The sequence below is a fragment of the Triplophysa dalaica genome, chromosome 17, assembly GCF_015846415.1.
Source record: "Triplophysa dalaica isolate WHDGS20190420 chromosome 17, ASM1584641v1, whole genome shotgun sequence".
NCBI classification, from domain to species: domain Eukaryota; kingdom Metazoa; phylum Chordata; class Actinopteri; order Cypriniformes; family Nemacheilidae; genus Triplophysa; species Triplophysa dalaica.
In genome coordinates this window covers 8,363,953-8,385,620 of record NC_079558.1, presented here as the reverse complement: position 1 = coordinate 8,385,620, position 21,668 = coordinate 8,363,953, and the positions used below count along the sequence as shown (strand labels likewise).

Genomic DNA, 21,668 nt, shown 5'->3' with positions numbered 1-21,668 from the left:
TTCATAAAGTATAATGGGTAACTCCATGCAAATGAAAAGTAAATTAAATAATACGGTAATATTTCAGTACCTGGGGTGCCAGAAAAAATATATTTTTTTAAGTAAAATTACGCTTTTCATGTACTTTTACAACCAACTTGTACATTTGCAGTTGATTTCTGTAATTTTGATCTGTAAAATAAAATCATAAAATTACTGTTCTTTTAAGATGGGATGTCAATATATGGTTAAATATGATTTAATGTAGGTTTAAAGGCATTTTTTATTTAAAAGCATGATGTTTTCTCCTAGTCATATAAGTGTGGCCTTGTCATATCCATAACGATTCATATTCCTCATAAATGGCCACATGTGAATTAAATCATGACTCGTATGTTCTACGAGGAGCCATCCCTTTACATTTTTGCTTCTGGTTTGTACATTTTAATTTACATAAATTCCTGCAGTATGTTGTCTCTCAAAATAAATGTCCTTTTTTGTCACATTCATAACACGATTATTTCCTTCATTTCTATTTGATAAGTGTTTAGAATGATATTTGTCTACGGTCTGGTTTAGTAAAATATAAACAGCTGATGGTTCAAGGCTTGTATATATTCTGAGACTTTATATTTCAAGTTTTGATTGAAAATGTCAAATCCATAACTGTTGACATAATACATTTATTTTCGGCATTACAGCAACAGATTTTTCCATAAACGGACACCTTTTTTAAACACAACTAAATGTGTGTATTTTTAGTAGTAAAAATCCTCGATACATTCTATATGTTGTGCATAACTGTCTCTTTTTTTGCATTTTTATTTTCTTACAAACCAGGAAGGTAATGTGAGTGTTATGTAACAGGCTGTACAACACAACAACATAAAAATTACACAAACATAAACAATACAACAGAAAAAGCAGCAATGGGCCAAACATAAACCCCGTGTTTTCACATTTGATGATGTACACCACAAGCATCCATTCAGACATCGCCCTTGGCAATAAAGGATTGCTAATGTAAAATGTGCACTCAAGTATGTCATCTTGGCAACAAAATAATTAAAATGAAACCCTAATAAATGAGAAGATATGCCTAGATACAATCAGGAGAGCTTAATTTGCTTTTCCATCAAGGGCTTAGATGTGTGCAATCATAAGAAGAAACAAAACATGGCAACATGTCTAGCATGGAGTAAACAATATAAAAAACAAGTTACATTCCCAGTGTAAACACCAATCTTGGGCCCATGAAATTGAGCCCAATTGACAACATCAATTCCCACAATGCCTCATGTTTCCAGAGGCACCTCAATAGAATAGCAAAATAAACAGTCCTTCCTGTTGAACAGGATGTTGAATGTGGAACATAAATAGACCTTTCAGTTCTATTCTTTTACCTGCCACCATTCAATTTGGAAACAGCTCCTGGTTCTTATATTAAAGAATGTAAACGACTGGGCTTGATGAACAGTTATTTGGTAGCAGAGGAAAGAGACAGAACATAACCCGTGTGTAAACAACATGTGAACCATTTTAACGTAACTCATCAGAACTTCAGGTGACATGTAAAGTAATGGGTAACAGTGCACGAGTCCCTTCAACATACCGCAAGGACAACAGGGAAGAGGACATACATCCCAAATACATTTAGGCGTAATGAACTATCTCCTCCAGGGGGGTGAATGCGACAGGGAAATCTTAAATGAACGGTTCATCCAAAATGTAAAATGATCCAAAAATGTAATGTACTTCCCTGTTCATATATGAATGTATTCATTAACTATATATGAATTACATTTTCACATGAAATGAAAAGGAGATATTTAGAAGTAAGGTTCTAGAGCGTTCTTACAAATAGTAAAAGTAAACAGTGACTTGAGTAATAACTACTCATTTTCCTTATATGTAAAAAAACACGCATTAGCTTTCCATATATAGTTGGATCAGCATTAAAGCGACAGAATTTCAATTTTGGGTGAACTATCCCTTTAAAAATCCCACTTCGACCAAGATCAGTTATATATGTGTATTCACCATCTATTACACATCTTAATTTAGCTGTTTAAATGAACACTTTGAATGGTTCTTAAAACACCATATTTACTCTAATGTCAATTCTGACCTCAAAAACAGTTATAATGAGAACCAAATATAGAGCAAAATCCGTGGAGTATACAGATGAATCGATAAAATTTGTGACGTTGCAGGCTCTTCCACGGTTGTGAGTTTCTTGACATGTCATTTCTTGTTATTTTGACAGTATATTCAAGATCGATTTGTCCGTTGCAAGTCTTAAGAAAAGTCTAATAAAAATCCAGGGCTGTGCTATGCAGAAGTTGTTAGTGTTTGTTCAGTCCGGTTCATTTCTGTCGGAAGTGCGGGCTCACAGAGGGTGTGACACGTTCATTTAAAGCTGAATGAAAAGAGCCTAAAAAGGGGTGGAAATTAATTGAGGGCCTGCTGAGTGAATTAAACAAGAAAAACTAAAATTCGCCCACCAGAAAATAAAGTGCAGGCAGTGTTTTGTCTCTGGGGATTACCATCATCCTCCTTCAAAACAAACCAAAAAGTACATCTGAAACATCATGCAGAGATGTATGAGCCTGGGAAGCAAAACGATGCCGAATCCTCCACAAGTCTGAGGGGGGGGGCTCCGCTAAAATTTGGTTGATATTAGAGTTAGTGAGTTTGATTTGACTTCTACTCCACTCGTATGAGGAGGCCGTACAGAAGCGTGCCCCCTTTCTCTTTAGTGATCCATTCTATCTCTGCATTGCTGAATCGAGGATCCAGGGGCTCGCTGATTCCCAGCGACGACGGTCCTGCTTTGTAGGACCCTGGCCGCACGCACACCTGGAAGCCCACCTGTGCCTGATGACAGCGGAGGGAACGTGGGTCTCGGAATCTAAAGAGAAAGAGAGGAAAAGCGCATCTTATAATTCCATACAAACTTTAAAGGGGTCCTATTATGCACTTTTACAAAGTCTTTATTTTGGGTGTCCTATAATAGGTTTTCATGTTTATTGTTTGTTTGGTGAAAATTACTCAATATTGATACTTAAGTTAAAAATGTGAAAAATCTAAATTTGACCCCTTTAAATAAGAAAAGCCATAAATGTGACCTTGTGATTTTTAAAGTGATAGTTCAGCCAAAAGTAAAACATTCTCTCATCATTTACTCACCCTCTTCTCAAACCTGTATGAATTTTATTCTTACGCAGACCACAAAAGACATTTTGAAGAATGTTTTTAACCGGCACCCATTCACTTGCATTTGTTTTGTGTCAATACAATAGAAAAGAGGGTGAGTAAATGTAAACAGACTTTCCATTTTGTGTCACCTGCCTTTTAAGTAAAGCTCTTTAACTTAAATGGAAATTAAAATTGAAATTTTACATTCAATTTTAAAAGGTGTTAACTTACTGCACTTTAGGGGCAAAGCCCTCAAGACCAGAGTAGCGCATGGTCGGAGAAAGCTGCACGCGGGGGATCTCGCGCTCTGGGGCGCTGTTCTCCTCTGGCTCCCCGTAGCTGCCGTGACCCTCTGTCTTCACCGGGGACGAAGAGAAAATGGAGGACGATTCTGCTTGAGGTAAAGAAAAAAAAATAATGACATGAGGCTGAATTAATAGTCAAATGTTATTTTTGGGTAAACTAACCCTTTAAGTCAAGAAAAATTACAAAAACGTTATGGTGCTAACCAGACAAGAGTTGATTGTGGTCCAGGATGCGTCTAAGGGAGCCAACATTGGTGCCGTGATACGCAATGTGCCACTTCTTGAAGGCATTGGACACTTCACAGTGGGTCTTGATACTTTTAAAATACACATCCAATCTCTCAGTGAATAACACTGCTAACAATAAATCTGCACTTAGTTAATGAATGTAATGATGAAGGATGGTGACTAACCGGAGTGCGAAGCGACACCAGCCAAACGGCAGTGCGTAGTCCCTGGGAGGCTCTCCTCTTTTGTAATAGGCCTCATCACCCCGTAGTTTGTGACAGGACTCACAGTAACACAGGTTATACTTTGCATCTTCATTAAAGTAACCATCTGAAGAAGAGGATGATGAGAGGGAAATCAAAAGAGAGCAATCTGAGCCCTCAATATACATGTAAATAATTAGCTAGGAATTACAAAGGAGTACCAAGTTTTAGCCGCTATGTGTTTATTTGGTGTATTAACATGTGTACCAGGTAGAGTAAGAAGGTCCTTAAATCTGGAGCAGAGCGCCTGATACTCGCACGTCTTGTTTGGGTTCACCTCAGGAGGCGGCGTCCAGCACACACTCTCTTTGATACCTGCCATAACATAAAGAACACGAGCGTTAACCTTAGTCATCCCAAAGCTTCTGTAAGACACAAACTTAAAATCTTCCTCACCATCCACCATATCAGCCTTCTCCATGTCGCCTTGACAATGCATGTCCCCACTCTCGGCGCCAACCACTGGCACATGGTTAGCCACTATAGTCACCTGAGCATCAACAAGAGATGGTCAGTTAGTTTGTGAGTCTAGGCTTTTATATCGAAAACACAAAATCACCTTATTGTCATCAATACTTATTGTAGATACGTTACAAACTAAATATGTTGCGGTAATATGTACTGACCTGTTCGCACTGGCCATAAAGATCAATGATTGGGTAACAAGGGCTGGGGATGTCCTGGGCTGCCGTGCCCTGATCCATGCCATTAACATATAAGTGGAGACACCCACTGCTGTCGACCAAAAGCCCCAAAACTGTCCCTTCAGGACAGGTGTCTAAGTTAGGACCATAATTCTCACAAATCTGAGGATTTAATGAGGTGAAAGTGAGGTTAAGCACAGACACAAAATACTTTAAACACATGGAATAGCAAACTATAAATAAATAAAGAATAGTAAAGTTAATATACATAAATATAATATAATATAAACATTTATTTAGAGAGAGAAATAAATGGTTGATGCAAAGAATAAAACTTGAATGGGAAGGCCAGTTAAGAATTACTCAAACTAAATAAAACAGGAAGTAAAATGCTCAAGGAAGTGATGGCACCTTTAGTGAATTGTGGAAAACCGAGTCTCGTTGCAATAGCCAGATTGAGCGTTTAAGGCAGCAGGCTGTGGATGGAAAGTTGAGGCGGTCTGGTGCATGACCGATTACACCCAGCGACAGAGACGACGTCCATGAAGGATTCAAGCGGTCTATCTGAAACTGATGTAGAGCCGGAGAAATCAGCATCTGATCACTCACACACACTATTTCTCTAAAACACAGACACACACCTGGAAAAGTTGCTGGCGGGGCAAAGCTTGCGCTGTGACCAGCAGTCCCTGGTTATAGCTGGACACCCGGGCGGCAGTCAGGTTCTGATTGGACAGCTGGATATTCTTCCCATGATTCTCCAAAAATGTCATGACCGTGGGCACCAGCGGCGGTTCATTCTCACACTAAGAGTTTTTTGTTGTAAATATAATTTCCAAATACACATCAAACACATCATATAGCTTTAACTCATGCAGTTGGGACCGCACCTCTCTGACAGGTGTGTTATCTTCCTCTCCCTCACTGCAGCTGTCGGATGAGAGCGAGGGAGCTTTCACGCTCTCTGCGTCCTCCACTAATGTTGAGCTGACAATGGAAACAGCCGTCACCTTTCCGTACAGATCCAAAACTGCATACACATTCTGAAACGTGCAGTATAAATGTGAGTGGGGTGTACATTTATTCAACTGTAAATGTGATACAGATCAGGTATAATATACAGTCAGTCAATCTTTATTGTGATTTATCACGACGAAGGGATTTTTGTGATACTGATGGTCCTGAATGTACATTATCATGGTTATTACACCTACGGCTACTTCAAATAAAATAAAATAAAATAGTGATTTGAGATGAATTCATTTGATCTTACTTAATATTTAAATATTTGCCTTTACGTTAAGGTTGGTTTTGTTTACATTAGTTTCTATTAATTACTAACATGACAAACAATACTTCTTCAGAGCCATATAATAACCTAAAGATATATTGAATACCTTTGCCACTGCAGTGGCTGCTGGTCCCATGTCTTCTCCATCAATAAGGATGTGCATGGTATCGTCACTGCATCTCTTTACTCCAACACGATTTCCCACCTGCATTACATTGTAATGTTAAAGGACGTTTTTCTTTTACGGAGCCCCACTTTGCATACCACTAATAACAAAATTGTGTAAGATTTCATCCTGTTTAAATAAATACCAAAAGTGTCGAAAATGTTCAAAAATGTAATACGTTTGCTCTCTCAGTGTCTCACCGTGAGCCGTTCCAGAGAGCAGCCGTAGTTCTGTTTCTGCAGCACTCCGTTGCGTCTGACCTCAGAGCTGGCAAGGACCCATGTGACCTTTGACCTGAGCTGGGTAAGAGAAGGCGAGAGGCCGCTGAGAGGGCACGATGGCAGATCTTGGGGCTGCAGTGTGGTCAAACCCACATGAAGGGAACCAGACCATCTTTCGTCCACCTTGTTAATCTTCACCTAGAGAAACACACGTTTTTGATCCAGCTAATAGAATTTACAGAGCTAAAGCAACACCAGAGCACATCCCGTGTCTTACCTCAAACAGCTCATCTGTTTTGAGCTCCTTAGCGCTGAAGACAATTCCATGTGCATATCCTCCAACCCTCAGTGCTTGACAGCCATCTCCTAATAACACCACGTTCTTACCATGTTTGCTGTGCAGGCGATGAGCGACCCCTGCCACTAGAGGGTGACAAGGAGAATACAAACACGCAACAGGTGAATATGTGGACAGATGTCTTAATGTTGGGGTGTAGAGGGCTATCTATCGACATATCAATGTATAACATATCGTGAATAAAAAAAGTTTAAGATTTAGCTACGCCGATTGTTTTTGGATATGATGTCCATTTAATCCTATTGGGTGAACTGCCAACATGTGACCTGCATCAACATATACCAAAAATTTTTTATGCTTAATTTGTTTAATCTTGTTCTTTTACTGCTTAAAGACGTTTATCTCAGCCTTCTTATTAAGCAGTCTTATTTTTGTATTTTATTTTCTGTTCATTTTTTTACATTTACATACATGAGGTTCGATTAAATCTTGAATGTTGTCAATTCTTGAACAAAATAACAGATTCGGTGACATCAAGTTTTATTATAAATAGAGACTACAGAAATGAATTCCATCTGGAAACGCATCAAACAAGTATTTTTAAAATATAAAGTAAATTACAACTTAATTTTTAAATTCCTGCTTTATTCCCTTGATTATTCCATACCTGGTGAGTGAATAGGGAAGCTCTTCTCTGTGATGTTGCTGGTACACAGGCTGTTATCTAGCGGGCCGGATGAACTTGTAATAGATACTTGTACACACTGACCGTACAGATCGATCACGGCAAACACGTCTAAAATCAAGCGAAGTGGAGAGATTTTATGATGATAGTGCTGCTAAGTACCAGTGCTGGATAAAGGCGGGTAAACTGTCTCCATTGACTATTACCTGGTGGTAGTCCAGTACAAGCTAGACCCTGATCAACCCCATTGATGAAGTAATGTAGGTCTCCAGATGCTGTACGCATCATCCCAATCCTCGAACCTGTGGTCAGGGAATCCAGGTCACAGCCGTAGTTGTTCCTCATTGTGTTTCCATCCTGCATGATTGCTGTGCCACTACAAAAAGACGTCCAGAATAATGCTTTTATTCAAAGCTGCATGCTGTACATTCAGGGTAATGGTTTATACATATGGAGTGTGTGTGTGTGTCACTTGGGAAAGTTGAAATATTATTAGACCATCAACATGAACAAAGAACTCACCTCAGCATCCAAGTGTCATAGTCGATGTCAGTCATTGTATTGGGGAACTCCAGCTCCTCTGGTCGTATCACGGTCACTCCTACAGACAAATACACAGTTTCAATGCAAACAAACAACAAACAATAATTCAAGGTATATCTGTTGAGAAATCGTCTAATCTTTGTATTTTGTTTAAATCATGCAAGTATGGTTTAGCCTAGCTCTGAGATACACAAACATTCAAAACTCAGTTTATTTGAGAAAAAAAATCAGCGGACCTGCTTCTATTGAACCCGACCAGCGATCCACCATTTTCTGAATCACAATCTCAAAGAGCTCTCCATCTCGAAGGGACCTGCTCAGTGAGACATACAAACATAAAATATTCATTTAATGGACGATTGCTGTATCAAGATTCATTTCAGACCGTGATCAGACAGCACTTAAGAGTTCATGCAAAAACAAAAGTAACCTGTTAGAAATAACAATGGCGTCATTGAACTCGCTGCGGCAGTTTTGCCTAAGTGCTGTCCGGCCTCCGTTAGTAATAACCGCATTGGTGCCGTGCAAGTGATGAAAGCGAAGGTCATTGGCAGATGCGGCCCCAGAGATAGAACACGGGCTCCCGGGGGACATGGCAGTTGGGCCCTCAGAACTGTCATCGGGCAGGGGAGGGAGATCAGCTGAGGACAAAGAAACAGAAGCAAAATAGTACATTATTAACTACAACCTATGATCGCTCTCTTATTATCGGTTTCCACACCACACATCTATATTACCCATATCATCCATGATGGTGGCCTGAGCAGCCTGTCCGTACAAGTCCACCACTGCATACACACTTGAAGGAACGTTCCAGGCCGCGGGACCCTGGGGCACTCCGTTCACAAAGAAATGCAAACTCCCATCCTCCTTACGGACAACTCCAACTGTATCTCCAGCCTGTGATGATTGACACAATGAGGCCGTAAATAAACAAAAATCCTTTACTGAAGAGTATATGACAGGAAGTGACAAAAATCCATTATTCACTGAATATATGTACTTCCATTCTGACAAATTTTCAGAAACAAAAAATGGTTGTAATGAGTCACATGGACTACTTAAATGTGTTTTTTTGGGGGGTGTGGGTCTATGAAGTTCAAGGTCATACTGTAATTGAATAGAACATTTTACAAGATGTAAACAACAGAGGTCCAGAAGCACTTCCTGTTTTCGTTTATTCCAAACTTCGGAACATATACAATTAAATAAACATCTTTAAAATGTAATTATAGATATATGAAATACAAAACAAACAAACAGGAAGTGGTTCGGGACCAGTGTTGTTTACAAATGGTCTATAAAAAGGAAATTCATTAAAGTTTATCCAAAATCCAACCTTTATACTCCACATCACACGTTCGACTAGTATTAATTTGAGAAAGGTTTATAGAAGCTTTGAATAATGACGCACAATACAAGTTCAATGTTTAATGTGGCTTAAAACTCACTTTCAGGCGATCCAAGTTGTGGCCGTATTCATCAAGAATTGTGGTTCCGTTATGCATAACGCCATTTCCTGTCATCATCCAAGTTCCTGTGAAAAGAACAGTGCATGAGGTTCAGGCTATCTGCGTAAAAGACGTTTTTATTTTACGGTTATGATTTAACTTATGGGCTTTTGAATCATGTGCTTTTATTCCAAACTGTAGCACAGCTTAACATCTTACCCGATCGCAGGTTGGTCATGGTTGATGGTAGCTGAAGGTAGGCGGGGTTGTGAGTTGTCACACCAATCTCTATCGATCCGGCCCATTTGTCTACCATTTTGTCAATGCGCACCTGAAAAACCTCGTTGGAGTGCAAGGGACGGTTGCTAAGCACAACACCGTGGTTAAAATCATCCGTCGCGCTGCAAAGGCCAAAGAATGATTTCAATAAACTGCTCTTAAGTTCTGCCACTGAGCCTTTTTTTATTAACTGAAATAGTTTAGATTTAATAAACTCACTGAGGCCGTAAAGCAGTCCGGCCTTCACTGATTATTGCAGCCTTCTGCCCACAGTTAGAATGGAAGAGCAGTCGATCTGGGATATCGGGTTCAGGGGTCACTGAGAGAGCAGGTCGAGGTCGGCCCACGTCAGGAGAAAGTGCCCTCATGATTGCATTATTGCGTCGTAAGCGGTCACTGTGGTTATGGTTGTGGACGATGGTGACTTTAACAGCCATGCCATAGAGATCCACCACTCCATATACCACACCAGGGGTCTGATTGGCCGCAACACCTGCGGAAACATCGTTTATAATCTCTCATGCATCATTTCCTAATGAATGAACATTAAGAAAAACGTCACCAGGAAGAATATTATAACAGCAAACTCATGTAAAAGACCAAACTTGAATTAAGTTCATTCTTACCTTGATCAATGCCATTAATGAAGAAGTGTAGAGCTCCACTGGCTTTCCTCATCAGACCAATGAGATCTCCTTCCTGTGAGAAAAGAAGTGACAACATTTGACTGACACAGTGTGTATAAATAACCCAAGAACACTCATGAGTATAAGATTACATGAGATAATAGTTAAACTCATAAATCTAATTTACCTGGAGCTCATCCAGACTGAATTCACAGTATTCCCGACGGGTCCCTTTCCCATTGGTTAAAATCCCACAGCCACTCATCATGATTGTGCCTTTAGTCAAATTAAAAAGACAATGGATACTGTGATTTTACATTTAACATAATGCAATGGCGATAAAAGTATGCATTTTATGATTTACAAGGTGTTCAAAAGACTTCTAAAGCCCAGTGTATAGGTGCACAATGATTAGTCGCGACTTATCGTAAGCAAAATAAAAGTTTTTGTTAACATAATGTATATTTGTATGTACTTTGTATAATATTTATGTATATCTAAATTTTACAGAGCATACCCGAGCGTAGATTTGTCATAGTTGCAGGATAGTCCAGATTATTTGGGTTGTGGGTAGTCACTCCAATCTCAATAGAACCAGACCATTTATCCACTAGTTTGTCGATACGTATCTGCAACAGACAAAAGCAACCTCCCCTCAGTTTCCTGTACTCAAAACCCTTCTAAAACAGATAAAAATGTCATGGTTTCGTCTGTAACCTCAGTTCACTGATGGAGGGAACGAGACGTTGTGTCGAGAACGACAGATGGGTTTCGCCCTTGAGAACCAATCAACTCTGACTACTATAGAAAAGGCCAATATGAAATTTGGCGAATGAAATTTGCATGCCGGCCTCCGCCCCTGGATGTCCGGTCTAAAAGGAAGCCGGCGTGCAGCATTCATTTACCTCTTGTTCTGAAGAGCATGAGAGCCTCTCACGACTGCAGCAGAATACGATACGTGTTTGTGGGATAAGGGACACAACGTCTCGTTCCCTCCATCAGGGAACTGAGGTTACAGACGTAACCAAGACGTTCCCTTTCTGTCAATCTATCGACGTTGTGTCTAGAACGACAGATGGGGTTACCTATGGAAAACGCCACAACGCTGTATCGCGTCACAATCTCTAGCGAAGCGACGGTAACAGTCCTGGGCGTGTCAGCTCGAAGCTTTCGCGAAACTGTAACCTTCCAGTGTGGTGGTTGGGGGGTTCCAGAGCTTTCTTGGAGTAAGATGGGTACAGCCCTGACCGGTATCCTTTCACGGAAGGAGGCCTTAGCTCTCTACTGTCGAGAGGCCGTCCGGCTCGGGTTTACACCGGGTAAGCGCAACTTCCTTAATTAAGGATGAGCTGCAGAGGCCACCTCCTACCCGTGGGGAGGAATATGGTGGACATAGGTATGGTCTCGTCCTTTGAGGAGAACGCATGGAACGTGCGGACTGAAAAGTTCACCACGAGGTGGAGGTCCACCTGGGGAAGCTCATGGGTTACCTGGAGTAGGACCCATTCTCATGAGGATACATCAGACGGAACAGCCCACAGAGGGGTGTTACAGACGTACGGTAGCAATAGGTCCGGTTAGAGCTATCTGTGATAGTTCATATGGTATCCTGGCCTAAGGGGGAAGGCTGCTCTGCCCAGCCAACCCCCAGGGGGTGCTTGCTTAGTGATGGATGGAATGCCTGTTCTTAACCAGTGTTTGGGTAAGAAGGAAGGTTGGTGAGATACCTGTTCTTATGTTTGGGTAAGAAGAGAAGCAGATAGCACACTGACCCAACCTACTGGGAGGTGGAAAGGTGCTTTCGGAGACATACGCCCGCCCGGATGCCAGTCCTACATGTCGCCACGCAGGACGTGGGCTGACACCGGGTTTACGCGAAGGTTGTAACCATTGCCAAGGTGTTTGGGTTTAGCCCAACCCGCAGCTCTACACCTGTCTGCTAGTGTGCCAAGATAAGCCAGTTGTCAAGATAGTTTAGTACCTGCACACCTTCCTTCCCTCAGGGAGATAGGGCGGCTTCCACGATCTTCATGAAGACCGCGGGGACTGGGACAGACCGAAAGGGAGAACAGGTCGTTTGCCACGAAACCAATCCTGACACCTAATAGATGTCTGGATGCGCCTCTGCGTGAGCATCCTGAACGGCAGCTTGTGAAGCTGCTTGTTCAGGGTACGCAGACCTATGGGGCGTGACCCGCCATCTTGAGAACGATGAACTGCGGGCTGTAACCCACTGAACATCTTGGTTTTGAGAAAGAAACTCGATACCTGTTTCGCCAGAAGGGTGGTGACCTCTACCCGAGTTACCGAGGCGTCCCGGCCTCTGACAGTGGGAGAGAGGATGCCCTGAAACTTGGGAGAGTCTCTGGCGAACTGGATCGAGTAACCAAGACGTAACCAAAAAGGACCATTTAGAAAAAATCTCTAACACCTCCGGAACCGGCGAGACGCCCAGGGGAAGGTCGCTGCAGGTAGGGACGATCCGCTGCTCTACGTCGTAGATCCGGCAATGTAGAAGAAGAATTTGTTGAATTTGTTTTGTTCATAGTCATGAGCGAAGGCTCTGAAAAACAAAAGGTTAATGAATGCTGCAAGCCGGCTTCCTTTTATACCACACATCCGGGGGCGGAGAACAGCATGCAAATTTCATTCGCCAAATTTCATTGGCCTTTTCTATAGTAGTCAGAGATGATTGGTTCTCAAGGGCAAACCCCATCTGTCGTTCTCGACACAACGTCGAGAGACCGACAGAAAGGGAACTTTCTTTTAAAGGGGATCACCACATAAAAACAAAAGTCTGACACCTCAAACATTTCGTTGTGTCTGAGTGGTCGGTTGGTCATGACGACTCCATTATTAAACTCATCCAGCGGTCTCCTCCTCTCTGCCGTCTTGTTATTGTTGCTTAGTTTGATCAGCGTGCCACACTTTTCGTGAAATAGCAACGCATCATTGGTTGTCATGCTGGCAGTGGCCACGCCCAGTCCCGCAACGCCTCCGGAGTTTCCCGCTGGACTGCTGTTGCTGCTACTGCCCTCCCCTGGGGCTCCAATGCCACTGTCACTTCCTGTACCTCTGCCTCCACCGTTACTTCCTGTGCCGCCCCTTGAAGAGTCAGAGGCTCCGCCTCCCAACCCCAAATCATCCCTACCCTCGTCCTCTGAACGGTACAGAGAGACGATGGCATTGTTGAACACATCAAATAACTGGTGTTCAGTTAAAACTGTAAGAAGGGAAACAGGAAGATGATGTAGTGATACAGTTTTTAGTCATGTAATAATTGAAAGGGATTTTTTAGCCAAATTATTCAAATTTGGTTATCATGTATTCACCCTCATGTCATTTGAAACAACTATATGACTCTGGAATACAAAAGAAGATATTTTGAGAAATGTCTCTGGTGATTTCATGACCATACAATGGATGTCCAAAGTTGTTGTCACCGATTTTCCTTAAAATATCTTCTTATGTGTTATGCAGAGGAAAGTCACTCAGGTGTGGAATAACATGACATGAGTGTAAATAAATAATGATAGCATTTTCATTTAAAGGTGAGCTGTCCTTGATTTGTATGTAAGGTTACCAATGTCAGGCTCAAAGTTGTTTGGAAATTTGTCTGGTCGATTGTGCATCCTTGAGGCCTCAGGCACTAAAGAAGACAGAAAACACAGCAAATTATTAAATTCAGTCATTATGCAATACAATTTCTTATCGAAACTTGCCACATTCCCCTTTTACCTTCTTCCGCTGATCCGTTCATCCCTACTGTTGAAGCACCAGCTGCAATTAACACAACAGCTCCAGCCCCATCGTGGCTACGGCAGGGATCTGCCACCATCTCTTCCTCCACATCCTCCTCTTCTTCCCCTTCCATTTCAGGTGGCGGTTCACAGCTTACCACAGTCACTTGAGTACACTTCCCATAGAGGTCCACTACAGCCCACAGGCGTGAAGGAAGTCCACTGGCCGCCGTGCCACAGTCTTGCCCGTTCACCCACAGATGCAGCTCTCCTTTCCCATTGCGCTGGATTCCCACAAGGTCCCCTTCCCCCAACTGGTCCAAGTCGCGACCGTATTCCTCCAGGACCGAGCGGCCGTCCTTTAGTACAGAGCACCCCGAGACGATCCACGAGCCCCCCTTTAGTCCTGTGGCACTGCTGGGAAACTCCAGACCGGCTGGGTCCAGCGCAGTCACACCGATCTCTATAGAACCACTCCAAGAGTTTACCTGAACGTAGACCAACAAAGTTGACTCAGCATTTACATATGCTTTTTATTTACATTCACACAATATGAAAACATCATAACCCCGAGGCACTTAAACTTATTTCTGTGATAATCCAGCATGTCACATATGATTTCCTTAGACAACACAGAACACTACTTTAAATCAGTGGAATTCAGGCCAGATATATGTCAATGCATTCCTCAAATGTCTTTATGTTAATGGTATGTAGGCTGCCAGGAACAGGGTCATGTTTATCTGGGTTAATGCGGGCTGAGAAGACGGTCAGGCAACACAGAATGTGATCGAGTCATTTCTGTAATCTGTTTAGATAAGTGACCGGCAATCTTTCCCCTCTGTCTAGTAAGTAAGAATGCAAGAATAGACACTCAACAGTAACAGGAAGGTAATAATATGAAGAAACTATATGGATAATATTTGTGAACAAAAACACAAAAATGTGCTTTATAAACATTATGATAAACAAAAAGTATATCATATTTTGAAGGCAAACTTCTTTTCAAATGCTTTGTGCAGTCTTTCTTGAACCTCACTACTACCTCATAGCGCTATTAAACCAACAAGAAAATATTTTTTAATAATACACAGTAATACAATTCTTTAGTTTGATTTTTAAAAATCATCAAATACAGCCATTACTCAGCCCTCTATTCTAAACTCTTTGAATTGTTCTTTGCAACTTTTACAAAGCTATATCGAACTAAAGGAACAGTTCTAAAACATGCAGGACACAATCATCTTAAACCATTTCACCTACAAAAATACGGATGTTTGTATCAAAAATACTGACTGACTGAAAAACACGTAACATAAAAAAAATAACATGACACCCTTACAGCATACATTGCCCCCAACAACAAGCTATCCCAACCACACCCAATCAAGTCAGATTTATTGTCATCTTTAACTAAATATAATTACTTGCATGTGATTACTAAATTATGGTAAATAGGGCTGCACGATTATGACAAAAATCATAACAGATTATGATTTACATCAATGTTGTAAATGTGATTATTACTGTCGATAAATAGATCTGGTGCCCAAAGACACTGCCGAAACGCACAGAAATGAGCACAAATGGACAGCTGTAATTGTATTGAGGCATTTGGCAGTTATGTAATTGTTTCACCCGTGATTGTAATACTAATCCCAGTTAGTTTTTCGATTAATTGTGCAGCCCTAGTAAATACACATTAAATATCTTCCACAAACATTTATTTAAAAAGAGATGTCTATTAATATTTTGTTTGGATTTCTATATTTGAGTTCGGATTTCATATAACTCAATGGCACTATGCCAAGGTCACGGGTTTGATTCCCAGAAAATGCACATAAGTATAATATATAGCTTGAATCCCCTGCCACTTTGGATATAAGAATTTGCAAAAGTGTCCAAGGTAAAATTAGTTTTTTTCCAATACATAACTTTCTTCACTTCATTTCCTTTCATACTTCCTGTCTGAGTATGGCAAGTAGCCATGTGATGCGAAGGCACTCATGTTTCTTTGGATGAGATTATCTGTTAAACCTATTAAATGAAAATGATCAAACGATATGCAGGATGCAATTTTCCTGCATCGTTAAACACATGTGAAAAAGGAAATGAACTTCACAAATATAAACGCTTCGAAACCGCAAACAGCACCCCAAAGCATCGAGACTAATTACGCTAAACGACAAGATAATTATGCTTCTAATAAAAAAGAAAAAACCTGACATCACTGACGATACATACAAAGTATGATAAAAAAAATCCGTTATCTAACAAACAATATGTTGCCTGGGATTCCAATACACAGCAACATGACCTCACATGAAGTAATAATGAGACTTTGTAGCCGTGATAGTTCACATGTAGCTAATTTGATTATTGTGCCCTTAAGAATCATTTAAAATCATTATCTAATCACTATTAAAATCATACCTACTTAAAGACATTTGGACACTGCACAGAGCCAGAAGTTGGAGCGCGAGAGATTTCCTGCTGTAGTCATATGAGCAGACAGCAAGGTCACCCTTAATGCAAAATCCATACACAACACTACAGACTTCCTACATGAACAAAAAGCTGCATAGACAGCCTCCGAATGAAATACATTAGAAGGGATCAAGGAATAATATCCTCAGTAAGAGGCATATTCCAGAAGGATTTAATGGGGATCTGATCTATTGGTTTCCATTGGCCAGATAACATCACACTATCAGAACACAACACATTACCACTTACCAGCAGAAACGACAATAGTTCCCCTTAAAACAATTGATACAAGACAAATAAACAATTGCCTTTATAACATTTTCAAGATGTTTTTTTACATGACTATCGTAAAGTGATGTTATATGTTGTATCATATCTGTTGCAGGGTTGATCTGAAGCTAGCAGTCGGTTGCGAGCATTTCTGATCAAAATTTGCTAGTAATAAAAAACAAAGCGAAATGTGACTAAAATGTGTTAACACGTCAAAGAAATGTTGACCAAAATACATATTTTTAAAAAGGTCGAATAGACGAACCATCTGGATCTGTTGTCGTGCAACCGTAGGGTTCTCAGTTTACTAGAGATAACGTGACGTTAAGCTAGCTATGCGTTTACTACACAACAGATAGTGTGTTCACTTGTTTACAAGGAGCCCTGACGAGACACATTTCACTAAAACACGCTGTGGATGTCAAGACTGCTGGGACCAGAACCGAACCGACTGATGTTTTGAAACCACATCCAGGAATAGCCAGTCTGCACAAGGTCTCCAAACACAGGCTGACCGTACCTAACCATGACAGATCTTCGTGGGATATTCACACACATAATCGCCTTACACGAATGACATTTGTATAAAATCGGACAGACCCCGCACGCCCAAATGATGATGAACCATTGCAGGCGATCTGACACACACTCCCACCCTTTTCTCGATCTCTCTCTCCCTCTTTTCACTCCATGTCTCTCTCCCTCTTTGGACACTGGTGGGACATGCTTGTTTACCTTCTTATCGATGCGGACGGTGAAGACATCGCGGTCCCTCAGCGGTTCCAGACTGAGGACCAGGCCATGATTAAATTCCTGTACCGGCTGATTTCTATGAGCGGTTCGATTGGAGTTCGACAAACCGATCAGTTTTCCGCTGCGCGGATGCAGCTCAGCCGCCATCTTTGGACGGGCGGCGCGGTGCACGACAGTGGAGTTGATTTTGCGACAGTTGAGAGGGGTTTGTGGGCAATTGGCTGAGCACGCTCTGTGTATATTTGTAAAAATCCGTTTTGGAAGAAATAAAAATCGGTTTTGTTTAAATTTAAATAAAAACAAGTGCATTTGCAGACGAGCATGAACAGCAAAGAAGCATAAATAAATATGAGGCGGTAAGTTATATGAAAATGCAACAATACCTTCAGCGCTCAACAACAATCAAAATATTTCATCAAATTACTGACGAATTGAACAACAACGCTCAATTCAACAACTAAAAACAACGACCATATTGCACTATTTTTACTAATATAAATAACTTGTAAACTGGTTAAAGTAAGGCACTTTTCTGTTTAATTTAGTTGTAGTTTTAAAGAAATCCTCTAGATGGCAGTGTAGCTTTCATATTCCTCTTATGGTATCAGAGAGTTCGGTTTGTTTCTTTGAAGTACTGTTCAACTAACACTGTTTTGTTACATCATGTTTACATAAGCAGCAATTTTATTTGCTTAATGAAGTTATGAGAATTGTAACATATTGAAATTGAGTTGCATTATGTGTATAAGATTTTTATTGCTGAGAGAAACAGACAAGGTTCATTTCAAAAGTTTTTTATTGCTCAATACTTGATATGTAAAAATCTAACTAGACAGCCCAAACAAACGTTTTGGAGGTTTTATGTCTACTGAAAATTGAGCCTTTTAAATAAGTCTGCATATTTGAGATGTGGACTGCGGTGGATTTCAGTCCGCTGTGATGATTGCCAAGGCATCTGTGCTAAGCGAGTTCATTCAATGCTTCTGTTGGACAGCTATGGGATGACACCGTTGTGTGTTTGTATAATGCCTGATCAAGATCAATAACCTGCCCCTGGACAAGGATTTTCTCCAAACAACCACGCAGGTGATGTGAACGTTTTGCAGCCTCACTTTCGCCTGAAAAGAAAAGTTCGAAACAGAGAATTGTATTTTCATCATTGACTTAAACTGTTTTTTTATACCAACTTTCTTGTAAGGCAGAATGCTTAAAGGTCACTCTGATACTGGTATATATGTGACAGATCAAATGTTTTATGAGAATTGAACATTGCAGGGAACATAGATTGGAGATACATGCGTACGGAAATTCCTGCTCACTTCCACCCCATTCAAATTTACCTGGCACTCCCCCAAAAGTCAGTAGCATCCCATTTTTCCACATGGAGAAAAAGTCCAGACTTTCCGTTTCAAGGTCTGGTTTGCTGTTTACCACAAGTGAATGTTTTAGTATGGTGAAAGTAAGTGCTGCAGGTTCACGGGGAAGGGCAGCGGTTTCCGATCCATCTTTCAGGCCCAACTGAACCTCCTTTGACATTACAGAGAATTGTTGTTACAAAACATGCACATGTAAGATCAGGTTGTTGCGTAGTGAACATTCATGCCAATTTCACATCGTACAATCTATTTTACCCTTCGCGTACCTTAATATCGGTATGTCCATCCATCTCTCCCAAAACATACTCAAAGTCTGTGCTTTGGAGACTCAGCAAAGTCCCAGTCCAAGATCCGAAGATCTGTATTGTGATACCAGCCTCCTCTGTCTTAACCCCAGGAAGATCTGTTGTAAGATAAGGCATAGCAAAATAACGTGATGTTTCCTGTTATGCTAAAGACGTTTAAGAGACGTTGCTTTTTTCTCACCAGATGTATTAAACGTAACCATCCCAGTTCCTGGAAAGTAGCTGCCCCTCTTAATCTCAGAGAAGCAGGGTTGGGGATCCCATGTTGGGTCTGTATCCCAGAGAGTGCTGAGATTTAGCCATTGTCCTCCTCTTACACAAGCATCTATATCTGGCTGAAACTGAGGAAGCAAATGGTTAGAGATTTTAGAAAAAAAACACTCTTTTTCACTTTATATGTCAACAAAAATAGAACTACAAAAGAGATGTAGATAGTCATACTGGATTGAAGAGCTTTTGTTTGTCCACCAACATGCCGCCAAGACCCAGACGTATCTTTCCTGATAGTTCTTCCTCTGTCAGTTCAGAATGGAGTCCGACTACAAGCTCTGGATTGTTGTTTACCTCTAACACCACAAATTTTCCCTCACTGCGCAATTCCAGCTGTCCAAAACCAACAGAGAAAGCTCAAAAGAGGAACTGCCTGTTTTTGTTGAACTAAACTGTATTCTAAAGAAACATTTACCAAGTGCCAGGCCCCATCGTTGAGTCGACGGCCTCCTTTTATGCTCACTAATATGTCTGCTTTCCCAATCTGCATTTCAGGTATGCCATCACGTAGTGAAAGCACAAACCAGTCCTTTCCATCCATGGTGTCTCCGTAGAAAATGGCCCCTTCTGGGTCCAGAGTCCGGAACTCAAAGAAAGATCTGATGCTGGATGGCGAGGTAAGACATCTCGCGGTTAGTGAGATAAATGACGCTATGTAATTAATGCACGGAGTGAATACTCAGATTTATAGTCAACTAACCTTCTGATATCGCTGAGATTTGCGCTTGTCTGTAATACGGGAGTCCATGCGGACTGTCTGTGTGCAAGATTAATGACTCCCCTTGCAGATATCTGTCACAGTGAACCCAAAAATCCAAAAGTGGGTTTGACATCATACCGCAAACAACACATACCTCATAAACCAAGCATGGTCAGATTACATTTAGACATATGTCTTTACCTCTATTTAAGTCGCTTTTATTAAAATGCTGTAGAAAACAACATTACTGATGTCTATCTTGAAACAAAACAAAGGCACTGACATATTTTAAGATATCTGACATATTTTAAGATAAGTCTGGGACTATCTTAAACCATGCCTGTGAAACCAGGGCTGTATGTTATTGAATAAGTAAGGGATAAATAAAATTCAGATTTTTGTCTTGTTTCCAGTAAAAACATCTAAATATTCTTAAATCATGATACATTTAGAAGCAAAGTTTTCTAACATAAATCAATATAATAAACATCGAAATGAGTAAATTCATGCTTAAACAAGAAAGAATATCTATCAATAGGATTAAAAAATTAACTTATATGAACCAAACACATAAAGACTTTCTTTTTCACCTTTTGACAATAATTAGTAAAAATAACACATATGCAACTGTATGCCTGCCATATCATACTGTATGTAACAGTAAATGCAAAAATGGTTGTATCTAATGCTATAGTGACAATTAAAATGGTTTTGTGATTATGCATCGCTTATATTTTATAACAGTAGTTAAAAAAGAGATTTTTCTTTAGAGCTGTGAATTGATTTTAAAAGTTCTCGAACTCACCTGATCACCTGACGCTCCTCTGCCCAACAGAATCAGGTACGGGCCTAACAGGAGCACAACAACCACTACCCTTAGATAGTTCATTCTCTGTTAATTATAGAGATTAGAACATGGGTTGAGAAAAGAGGGGATGGAATCAGAACCTAAGATAGAAGGCTTTAGTTTAGCCAACCGCTCTCAGACTATCCCTCTGACTCTTTGTGTAGTGAGTAAACCCCAGTCTCCTCAGAAGACCTCAGCGACTGAGAATGTCGACATCACAGCATATTGATCCACGGCTTGTTTTTTGAATGTGGGAGGTCTTTTGTATGCTGAAAACATGGTGATTTATTTTACCAATGTTCAGTAATGGTAATATATTTGGTATGTTTGTGCCATGGCATTTAATAACTGCAAAAACATATGGGGTGGGTTAAAGTACAGCAATAAAATGAACGTTCAATAGCTATTCCATATTTACTATGAGTTATTTTCAGGTTTTAGCACATAATGAAAGTCTTCTTATCAAATTGTAATATGAGTATTAGAATTATAATTTCTAGCTTAATGTATAAATAGATATTTTCTGTAATAGGTAAATTATTTATTTGAGATTGGATCTGTCCCCATCCTGGACTTAACAAAGTCTGGTTACATAAAAAATGAACTTTGAAAGGTGACTGATGTTTGTTCTTCTAGTACGGAGAAACCTTGATGTATTTTAACTGGCGTGGGTGTTATTTTTTAAACGCAAAATCATCAGCCTCAGTGATTCATTGTGATTCATTGCGGATTTTTTTTAATTA

General features: G+C 40.5%; 2 protein-coding genes across 2 annotated transcripts; both read right to left on the bottom strand.

Annotated features, from left to right (window-relative positions):
• Positions 1–768: 768 nt before the first annotated feature.
• neurl4 (neuralized E3 ubiquitin protein ligase 4) lies at positions 769–17,726 on the bottom strand. Its single transcript, XM_056771740.1, has 29 exons — positions 17,410–17,726; positions 13,916–14,405; positions 13,761–13,826; positions 12,982–13,400; positions 10,695–10,806; positions 10,365–10,453; positions 10,178–10,250; positions 9,771–10,044; positions 9,492–9,673; positions 9,273–9,358; positions 8,559–8,721; positions 8,252–8,462; positions 8,058–8,134; positions 7,801–7,879; positions 7,485–7,654; positions 7,261–7,389; positions 6,573–6,718; positions 6,275–6,493; positions 6,015–6,113; positions 5,508–5,660; positions 5,259–5,423; positions 5,029–5,187; positions 4,600–4,779; positions 4,370–4,463; positions 4,181–4,288; positions 3,896–4,040; positions 3,687–3,799; positions 3,409–3,568; positions 769–2,890 (listed from the first exon to the last, which is right to left on the bottom strand). Exons 1-29 carry the CDS (start codon positions 17,572–17,574, stop codon positions 2,686–2,688), a joined length of 4,731 nt encoding a protein of 1,576 aa, XP_056627718.1. The 5' UTR covers positions 17,575–17,726; the 3' UTR covers positions 769–2,685.
• Positions 17,727–18,205: 479 nt separating this feature from the next.
• Positions 18,206–21,125, bottom strand: shbg (sex hormone-binding globulin). Its single transcript, XM_056771466.1, has 8 exons — positions 20,884–21,125; positions 20,079–20,170; positions 19,794–19,983; positions 19,550–19,711; positions 19,290–19,449; positions 19,070–19,206; positions 18,768–18,954; positions 18,206–18,545 (listed from the first exon to the last, which is right to left on the bottom strand). Exons 1-8 carry the CDS (start codon positions 20,965–20,967, stop codon positions 18,388–18,390), a joined length of 1,170 nt encoding a protein of 389 aa, XP_056627444.1. The 5' UTR covers positions 20,968–21,125; the 3' UTR covers positions 18,206–18,387.
• Between the last annotated feature and the right edge of the window lie 543 nt (positions 21,126–21,668).